Source organism: Sphaerodactylus townsendi, linkage group LG02 (genome assembly GCF_021028975.2).
Source record: "Sphaerodactylus townsendi isolate TG3544 linkage group LG02, MPM_Stown_v2.3, whole genome shotgun sequence".
Classification (NCBI taxonomy): Eukaryota; Metazoa; Chordata; class Lepidosauria; order Squamata; family Sphaerodactylidae; genus Sphaerodactylus; species Sphaerodactylus townsendi.
The window spans coordinates 99,131,157-99,142,129 of record NC_059426.1 but is presented as its reverse complement, the minus strand read 5'-3'; the positions used below and the strand labels follow the sequence as shown (position 1 = coordinate 99,142,129).

The 10,973-nt window shown below is 40.0% G+C and overlaps 1 protein-coding gene across 3 annotated transcripts in view; it reads left to right on the top strand.

The window, feature by feature from the left end:
• Positions 1 to 2,815: 2,815 nt before the first annotated feature.
• ANO3 (anoctamin 3) overlaps positions 2,816 to 10,973 on the top strand; it is a 163,434-nt gene continuing 155,276 nt past the window's right edge. For all 3 annotated transcript variants that reach the window (XM_048486772.1, XM_048486771.1, XM_048486770.1), the window contains exon 1: positions 2,816 to 2,996. In XM_048486772.1, coding sequence (XP_048342729.1) covers positions 2,945 to 2,996 — 52 coding nt within the window. In that variant the 5' untranslated portion in view covers positions 2,816 to 2,944. The remainder of the gene's footprint in view (positions 2,997 to 10,973) is intronic.

Below are 10,973 nucleotides of genomic sequence, written 5' to 3'. Positions count from 1 at the left end.
CTATAAAATATCTAATAGGAACAGAAATTCAAAACGCAGGGGAAAGGCATAACAGAGATAGAGGTCAGCTGAATGATGGAAACCATAGCTACCTCAACCATAGCTGCTCTGTAATAATATGTAGAACAGCTCTGTAGGCCCTGTGGAATTGCATCAAGTACTGCAGGTTCCTGGTCTTGCAGGACTGAGTGTTCCACCAGGTTGGGGCCAAGGCCAATAACTTCCTGGCCCTGATCAAGGCCAGCCAGATTTTTTTTTGTGCCAGGGATCACCAGTAGATTTTTACTTGCTGATCACAGCATCTATCGGGGGACATACTGGAGACGGGGCAGGCTGTCACACAAATACTATGGCCCCAGACCATTTAGGGCTTTAAAGGTAAGCATCAAAATCTTGAATGTGATTGGATACTCCACCCAGAGTAAATAAGGAACCATGCTGCCTCATTTTGCACCAGTGGTTTCCAGAACAGACCCAAGGGGAGCCATGGATAGAGTGAGTTGTAATAGCACAGTCTAGAAGTGATGGTTGCCTGGATCACTGTGACTGGGTCAGTTTGAGACAAGTATAGTGCCAGAGATGATAGAAAGCCTGGTGAGCCATGTGTGTGACTTGATCAGGAGGCATCAAGTACCAGACTTTTGACAGTTGATGTAGGTGTTAAAGGTATGCCTGTTAATTGGTAAGGTCCACTCACTCCTCCTTCAACCAGCCGCCAGACCTCTGTCTTGGATGGATTCAACTTCAACCAGCTCTGTTTCAGTCCTTTCACCAGAGTTTCTAAGTTGTTGATCAAAACATCAGGGGTGGAGGACAGATGACTGTCCAACAAAAGAAGTAGTTGGGTGTCATCGACATATTGATGACACCCAAGTCTGAAACTCTGGTTCAGCCTGGCAAGAGGGTGCATATAGATGTTCAACACCAGAGAGCAAATCACCCCTTGAGCGACCCAACACACCAATGAGTGGCATGGAGAGGATCTCTCTCTGACTGCTGCCCTCTGTTTTTGGCCCTGGAGAAATGATGGCAGCCACTGCAAGGCTGACCCACAAAGCCCAGCATCAGTGAGGGAGTATGTCAAGATGTCATGACCAACCAGATCGAGCACCATTGTCAGATCAAGTAGCAACAGTGGCGTCAACCCACCTCAGTTCAGGTGTCTCCGAAAATCATTTGTCAGGGCAGTCAGAACCTTCCCTGTCCCATGGTCAGCATGGAAGTCAGACTGTAATGGGTACAAAATAGATGCTTTCTCCAGAAAGGGCTGGAGTTGTTCCATTGCTGCTCTCTCTCAGTTACTCTGCTCAGAAAAGAAAGATGGGATACTGGGCAAAAGTAGGCAGGATCAAAAGGATCCAAGGAATATTTTAAAAGAGAGTGGTCTCACCAAAGCCTCTATCAGTCACTCCAGAAAGAAAAATACCCAGAAAGCTAATATTCCAGAGGACAGAGTCAGAATTCAAAATGACATGGACTGATTAGAAAGCACAATGCTGCTCAGTGTACAGTAGACCTGCTCTCCATGGTCCCAATGCTTTTCAATGGGAGTCCTCTGAGCAGCTAAGATTCTCATATGCATGTTTGCGTATTTTTAAATTCAGCTCTTTCAAACATAAAAATGGAAAGCTATATATTGCCAGAATTTTCAGAAAGAGCTGAGTGCAACTATGTACTTTTTGTGCTGAAAGGGCCGCAGGATTGGAGCCGGCAGAGCAAACATCCTGGGACAATGTTCAAATGGACATTGGAGGTAGGGAGAATCCTTTTAGCAGCACACAAAATGTTGGGTGTAAGCAGAGGGTGAAACTAATCACAGAGCTTAACATTTGGCCAGCAAAAATAAGATGCCTCCTGAGCTCTGCATTTCACACAGCCTGGCAAGGTTTCAGTCCTACCTTTTAATGACTCTTCTCCAGCCTATTCCTCCTTCCTTCCTGCTAGTCAGGGTAAAGCTTCCTATCTCAGTTCTTTCTACTTGGTGGAAGGTTCCATTATAGACACATTACAGTGATTCCATATGGTTTTCAAGACAAGAAACATTCAAAGGTTTTGACATTGCTTGATACTGTGTAGCAATCCTGGACTTCCTTAGTGATCTCCCATCCAAATACTAACCATGGCCAACCCTGCTTAGCTTCCAAAATCTAGCAAAGAAAAACATTCCCTTTTTTTGCCATCAAGCCATAGCGGTGAATCATAGAGTTTTTAAGCCAAGAGATGGTCATTCTTTTATATAAATGCAAATATGAATGGTTACTTCGGATTTCGTGATAGCCAGTAATAATTCAGATTAGATTTATTCCATTTAGGGTGTACTTTCCCTTAAATATTTGGGGTACCACTATCACCTATCCTGACCTTTGAAAGTGGCATAAAATGTAGTGCAAGGGGCAAGTCTGCATGGATACTATTTTCACAACCAATATACCCTTAGCAAACATGTCTTCATACAGAAATTTTTTGTGAAGCGTACCTTCAGTGTTAAAAAAAGTCTCAAATGAAATGAGGCCAAAAAGTAGAATATGTTGAAAGAAAGGAAAAACAATCCCCATGTGATATTTGTATCTGCAAAACTCTGACTACTGGTGATGCAGTGTTTGCTGGAAGCATGATTTAGTTTTTCTTTCAGTCAATACAATTCATTTCTGGTGACAGAATGTTTAAAACAATATGCTGCCGCATTTCCTCAATTAAATTGATGTAGAGAATTATTCCTAAACCATCCACTAAGGGGAGTGTGATTCTGGACCGGCCTTTCTGGTTTCTATGACAACCAGGGGGAGTAGAGTCTTCCAAGCTGAGCACTCAGCAAAGCAGGTGCTGGGTTACATAGCTGCTCCAAATCTGCTGGATTCGATGGAGCAGCAAGCCTGCCTGTTTCCCATTTTCAACACCTTGATTCTCTCAAGCTCAATAAATCACCACGGTTGAGATCTCATACATGAAGATGGTTCACCACTCTGGTTCTATTCAGTCATTTAAACAGCAAAAAGGTCAGTAGGAGTCTTTTGTCTCTCAAGGAGTGTGATTTAAATCATTTGGTCTGCATGCCCTTGCAGTATTCTCATGTTCCAGCATAGCTGCTGCTGAAAACATTCAGTACTCGAATGCAGCCGCCTCAAACTCTTGCAGTAAGTTAAAATGCTCTTTACTTAAGACCTAGGAATGGTTCTTTGGGGAAAATATTTTTTCTGGATAGCAAAAGAAGATTTGAGCTACCTACCGGTAATCAGTCAGTGATCTGTTTGTCCCAGAGAATTCTTTTTTTATTCAATTACAAATCTTATTGCAGTGCTCAGATAAGGAGTCCGATGTTGCAGTCTTTCAGGTTACGGAATTCAACCCGTCATTGCATTTTATATCGTGGGATGCAATTTGCCCAAGCAAATCGTTGGTGTAATGATAGTATGATTTCTGCCTTCTTGTATGTATGTTGGACATACTTGTACATATGTTGGATTACAGAAATATTTGCCCTAAACCAAAGTTTATTCAAAATTTTACCTTCTTTGTTGGATAAACTACTGAGCAGCTTGCTCCTTTGAAAAACAGTGATCACATTCACAGTGTGAAGCAGAAAACTAATGTATGGAGAAACCTTCCGGGGGGGGGGGTGGTTGTCTGGATAATCTTACATTATATCCTATCAGTGTGATTGCTACCCCTGTATTTGCAGTTGTGTCTTAAAATTGAAATTGAGTTTTTATTCCCATTGCAACTGTATGTTTGCATGCTATTATTGTTTCTGGTAGTTTTGTAGAATATAAAATGCTGAATCTTCACAAGAAGCAATGAGTTACTCTTCCCATTCTCATGGATAAAGAACTGAGGCTGTGAGATGCTGACCAGCCTAGGGCCTTTTGTGGGGTGTACAGTCAAGAGCAGGTTCTCTGCCTCCAAAGCCAACTGTCAAGACTTACAGGCTCTTAAATCTCCCCCCCCCCCAAGCTTTTTACAAAAATTTAGTACCAAAGGGATTGCATACACATACACAGAAACTTAATCTTGCTTTATATCTTGACTGGATGAAGCTACTTAGGATAAAAGATGATGTGAGTACAATTGTTGCCAATAAGTTGTTTTGCAAAATACATATTTGTAGATGGAATTTCAGTACTTACCACAGTGATTAAAATTTTATGTAAAACTAATAAATAAAATTTATTAGTTGTCATTTCCCCACTCCCTTTAATAGCTCTTTGTGATAGATCTCCAGACTTTGTATGGAAATGCTGAAATTGGATTTATGAATAATCATCCTTCCTCGTTCCACATTTCCTAGGGAAACTGGAAACATATTAAAAGATGTCATTCTTGGACAATCACAAACTTGTTTCAGTTCTTCCTGTACCCTGTACAAATAGATCCATCCAATCATTAATGTGATGCTAAGGCAGGGGATATTTGTGAATTGTAGGCCACTCTGAGCAGGTCCCTAGAAGAGCATCTTATAACTTTTAAAAACAAATTAATAATCTGATCTCCTGGAGAGTTCATTTCAAACTAGACTAATTATTATTTGGGTTGCCAATTCTTTTCAGAAAGGGTTGTTCCTGTACCTTTTATAGTTACATGAATGACAAACAATAATTTAACAGGCAAAGCTTTCTGCTATAATTTTTCTCTTCAACCAAACAAAAATTCTACCTGACAAATGTTTATCAGACATCTGTTAAAGGTACAGAAGCCCTTCCAATGAAATTTTGGAAACCTGTATTATAATTTCATTATCATGTTGCTGAAATAATAAATTCTGTGTTTATTTTCCTAAATGTGTAACTTTTTATATGGCAAAAAGTTAGAGGAAATTATTAGAATGTTTAAAATGATCAGTTAAAACATAATTACAGCATAATGCATATTAAAAACCCCAGCCATCAACTGGCAGAATAATGACCCATAAAAACCAATTTTTAAAAGGCAGCACAGTGGTTCCCAAAGATGCAAGTGTTTGGGGCTCCTGTTTTCCTGAGGAGGAAGAGTACTAAACTAGTATTTAAGCCATTATTCGTAAGCTTTGTAACATACATTTTCCTACCTAGAAAAAACTTTGCAATTTGTCTCCTTTCCTCCTTTTGTTTTCAAATTTACAGTTTTCTCAGATGATACATTCAAAATGCCATGAGATCCTACACATCTAAACTTATAAATCTCACTGAGTGCAATGGGACTTCTTCCAGCATAGTGTGTAGGAATGTTGCCTTATTTTCAGGTGGTGAACAAGCTTATTTGTTTTGTTCCACTGTCATTTCTGATCAAACAAGTTTAGCAGATTTTTGAAGAGCTGCAAAACCCACAATTGGACAGCAGAGATGACACTGGTCTCAGTGTGTGTACAACATACAGTGATGTCTCTTATTTAATCAGATTCAATTTTCTTGGGGGAAAACCTAAATCAAGCAAGTTTTGAGTCCATGTTGGTACATGCAAGTGTACATGGACCAAGTAGTCACAGTTTATGAAAACTCATCCAGTATTCATTATTTTGTATAGGATGACCAGTATAGGATGGCCATGGAAAATATATACATTTTTAAAAACTACATTCACTGTTGATATTTGAATTAAGGATATGACTCCTTTACAAAGGCCGTTTCTGCACTGCCCAAAAACAGCGCCGCAGGGATGGTAAAAACTCAGTCCCTGGGGTGCTGTTCAAACAGCTGCCATGTCGTGCCACCCCTCCAAAAAAGGGTGAAAAAACGCTGCTTTTGAAACTTGCTCCCTTAGTGAGTTTTTTGAAAAGCGGCGTCTTTCCGCCGGCGTGGTGTGAAGCACACCTGCGTGAGGACACTGCTTTTGGCCCCTCAGGTGTTCCATTCACCTACCTCTCTTATCTGTGCAGCTCTGGACAGCTGGAGGGACATGCCCACACCGCCCTCCGACCCCCAGAGTTTGGAGGTTTAGCATGGGCATGTCCCTCCAGCTGTCCAGAGCTGTGCAGGGTAGAGAGGTAGGTGAACAGTGGGTGGCTCCATGCAGAGGGGCTGCCCACATGGTACCATGTGAGCAGTCCTGAAGCTCCACCAGCATTTATTATGCTGGTGGACAGTCAATTCTGCCCCCATGCAGAAACGGCCTCAGCCTTGATAACACAATACAGGATGTTTTTGAGATTCCAAACTCGCTGTAGAAAATATCTACTGAATAAGTTCAGAATACCAATTTTACTTATCATATCATTAGGTACTGTGAATGTGTAATAGAAGTGTCTGTGTGCAGGGAACAATTGGTGTGGTAATAATACTTAGCATTCATATAGCATTTGGTGTTTAGAGTATTTCACACAGATTATAATGAAAACAACCATATAGGGTATGCTAAAATTATTGTTGCACATTGGGACTGAAGCTGGAAAAGTGGTTTTAAACAGGCCACCTGAGTTTGTGGCACAAGTGATATTTGAACAGGAGATGAAATACTGTATTTATTATGAATACACTGCATTCTCTAAACCATGCTGTTACACCAACTCTTTAAATAGTCAATAGTGTGTCTTTATTTTTGTGGAAAAATAACATTTTAATTCCATAATGGCAAAATCTTATTATTCTTGATAGTAAATCTTCCTGAAAGAGCTCTCCAAAGCTGGACAATTCACCATGGTTACTAAAGATTAATATTCACTTTTTCCATGGATGTACTTTAATCACTGCATAGCGATATTGTCTGAAACTCAAGGTCTTTTGGCATGATACGTTGTTTCAGGTCCACCTTGGGGACTGTCGAGCAAATGTAAATTGGGAATTCAAAGGTGAATTCACAAGCAGGTAGAAGCCTGATTTGGAATAGAAATATAGTGGACTGGAAGAAGTGCCTTAAGTCTTTCCCCAGTGCCATTTTTTTGGCCCTAAATTATCCTAGGGAGCTGGTATTTATCCCACTGTGTAAACTTATATGTAACCCATTGGTAACATGTAGCCCTCAATGGGTCAAGCAGCAGCTTCCCAGGGCCATTTCAGTCCAGAAGAGAGTATTTGAGTAAGACTTCAAGTTCCCTCTTCTGCTAACCATAATTCTAATCTAAATTGGGTCTCTCACATCTGTAAATCAAGTTTAACCAAGGATCTCCTAACGTATGTCTGCTTGACAGTTTTGATGATGGATTTTGGGACAGACCGGGAAGGAATGCACTGTATAGTTAGATCCGCAGTTGTTGAAAGGGTCCAACATATAAATATGGGCTAATATCTCATTCTATTATTGTTGTGTCTTTATAAATGGACAGGCCATGGAGCCTGTTCACCTGACCTTGATTAAAAGAAAGCAAACAAGCAAGCAAAAAACTAGTTCCACAGGAGACCCAAATCAGGGTGAGATTTTTGAACATACTGTGATAATTATGCTGCCTTATAGTTGTTTGTCCAAAACTTATCTAAGAACACCTATAAAAAGTTCAGATGTGTAATTAACTGGGAAGAAAATGTTTGCATCTAATTAAAGCCTAAATCGAGAAAATAACCCAAATCTATCTCCTTTGCCTTTGTGCATTTCTGAGCTCTTCATGTCACAATGTACACTTACATTTGCATAATGCGTGTAAAAGCCTGCCCTAAATTCTACTTAGTACAAAATCTGTGATAATCTCATGAAATGGCCAACTGCCCTTGCAGATGTATTCTCTGTGATTTAGTTTTTTAGGCGGAAGGATGGAAAGCAACTTTTATAGTCCATATTTTTGAGATTTTTGGTTGTTTATTTTCACTTAATTGTACATGGAGGGAGAAGTTATTGTTGTCTTGCATGGAAATTTTAATAGTTTAGCATAAACAACCCTAAACACAATAGATACCCTATGTGAAACAGGTACAGTGAGATCTCACAACAAGTTGCTCTTCCTACTCCTTCCTTTTCTTCTTTGCCACAAAGCTTGCTGCAAAACTTCCTAGTTTGCTTGAGTTCCAATCCATAGTGATATTCAAACACACACTTTGGGGTAGTTTACTGCACACAAACCATGATTCTAAAGCAGGGGTCTTCAAACTATGGCCCTCCAGATGTTCAGGAACTACAATTCCCATCAGCCCTGCTACTTGGCCATGCTGGCAGAGGCTGATGGGAATTGTAGTTCCTGAACATCTGGAGGGCCATAGTTTGAAGGCCTCTGTTCTAAAGTGTGATAAGTAGTTAGAACCATACCTTATGGAAAGTAAACAAAATCATCCTACTGAAATTAAAAGCCTATGCCCAGGTAACTGAATGGCTGCCCATTCTTCCCATTTATCCCTGTGTAGTGTTCCATGTCAAATATTAGAAGCAGAGACCTGATTTTTTGTATTACATGAAGTGCTGTATGCAGAGATATATATAACAATATCTTTGCAAGAACATTTAGGGAGAATTGGTTTTACTGATGAATTAAAGCATAATAGGATTTTAAAAGCCTACTGATCTAGAAAGAAATATTCAGAACTATAGCAGCTGTGTGATAGTGGTATGCTTCATTTTCTTGACCCAATCCTAGATTTCTGTTTTTGATCTATAAAATGTCCATCTGCATAGGCAAGAGATCTTTTTTCCCAGTGTCCTGTCTAGGGTAGTCAGCCTCAAGGCAAGGCCTGTAGATCTCCCAGAATTACAGCTGATATCCACATGGGAAATATCAGTTTCCCTGGAGAAAATGACAACTTTGGAGGGTGAACTCTATGCCTTCAAACTATCCTCTCCAAACTCCACCCCCAAATCTCCAAGGATTTCCCAAGTCAGTACTTAGCTCCTGTCACAGTCTGTGGACAAAGAATATACCAAATGCCAGTGTCAAGTACAGGGAGAAAGGTATTGTTGGAATTCATTTTCACAACTGTAATATCTATTTTCTTAACAGCTCACCAGAATTAGCTCCTGAACTCCTTCCAAAGCCCTTGTTTTAAGTCTTCATTGTGGCTTGCTTTTTCAGGGTGATATTTTGAGGGCAGCTTTAAGTAATTTTTGTCTGTTTTTTAATATTTGGGGGTGTGTGGAGAAATGGCTCTTCCCCCCCCTTTTTTTCCCCTCTTTTTTTCCTTCTCTTCTACTCCAATCAGATATCATAGATTTGGATTACTTAAACAATAAGTCAAAGTATTGTCGAAGGCTTTCACAGCCGGAATCACTTGGGTGCTGTGTGGTTTCCGGGCTGTATGGCCGTGTTCTAGCAGCATTCTCTCCTGACGTTTCGCCTGCATCTGTGGCTGGCATCTTCAGAGGATCTGATGTTGGGAAAGCAAGTGGAGTATTGACCTTTACTCACAGGTATATATACTCCACTTGCTTTCCTTTCCTACTATCAGATCCTCTGATGATGCCAGCCACAGATGCAGGTGAAACGTCAGGAGAGAATGCTGCTAGAACACAGCCATACAGCCTGGAAACCACACAGCACCTCAGTGATTCCGGCCGTGGAAGCCTTTGACAATACATTAAACCCCAATGATGTCCCATATTGCAGCCCAGGAATTTGACCCACAAAATGGGAGTCAAAAAATAACCAGTTATGTTAATTCTGTTTCATCAGGCTAGAACACGATTCTGGAGCATAATACAAACAGGGGTGTATATCTACAGAAAATTGCATCTGGGATAAGCACTGAAATTTCACCCCACACACATTTCTGACTTCCATTTTTGGACAACTATGCCATAACATGAGCTTTAAAATGCAAGTCAGGGTCCTTACCTTTTTATAATGAGTGCTTCTAACCTATGATAATCAAGGACAAATCATACATCTTGAACAAAAGGCAGGAAATGAAGTAGGAGGGAATGCTTTGGAAGAAGGGGCCATAACAGAGCACTGTTGGGACTAACAGTGTACTGTTGGGACTAATAGATAGACCATGGCAAAGAAAGACTGCATAACTTCCATATAGAAGGTGCCCCAAATCCCACTGACTGCATAAGTGAATTGGTAAGCGCCTTCCTTCCTTAAGGCAAAGCCTTATTGATCCCAGGGCTGTAATACATGGCTGCAAATGGGTGAGGATACATAACAGCAAAGGAGATAATGAAAACATGAAAAGAGTTCTCTCAGAACTCTCTCAGCCTTACCTACCTCACAAGTGGTCTGTTGGCGGAGAGGTAATTGTAAGCTACTTTAAGACGCTTTGAAGGTAGAGAAAATCAGGGTGTGAAATGATCTCTTCTTGTTTTCTCACTTGAAATTATGAAAGGTCTTGATCTCCAGAACTTAGTTTGAGTAGAGTGTAAAACTAGAATCCATTTTAATAAAAAGCTTGGGCCCTTGAATTGAATAACTTCAAGCATGTGCAAAGTGCACATCTTCCACTAGGCACACAAGGTCTAAAATTAGGAGAAAAGTTTTGCAGGTCAAATTCTATAAGATAATTAGAAATTAAACACTGGTGATTTTAGAAAATGTTACAGAACAACTGTTGTTGAAGGGACCAGACCTTATTGTTTATACCGTATTCTCCCTGCAAGATCCAACAGGTTTTCTTCCTCCCTACCCATCACTAGTGATATAAGATAATGTTAGCTGTAGAAATTTTCATTAAAAACTCCTTTAAAGTCTCATTTTATGCAGCATCATACCCAGTCTTGTGAAACTAATTTGCACATGCACACACAGTTTCAAAACACCCACTCTTTATACTTAGTTCTATGTTGTTGAACACAGTATAACTTCACATATCCTTAACATATGAGCATCTTTCAAAAATAAGCAGGAATTACGTACTTCGGACAGATATGACAATGTGGTTTACAAAACACTGAGGACAGATAGGGAACAAAAATTTAGTGGATGTCTACAAAAAGGGTGTTTGTTGTGGGGTGGGGAGGGAAAGGAGATTGTAAACCCCTTTGAGTCTCCTTACAGGAGAGAAGGGTGGATATAAATCCAAACTCTTCTCTTCTTCTTCTTCACTCTTTTTAAAAATATAGTTGTTAACATTACTTTAGAAAATCAGACACAAGTATCTTTATACAAAAAGACAACAGATAGAAAGACTTTATTGAATTTCAGGTTGTTT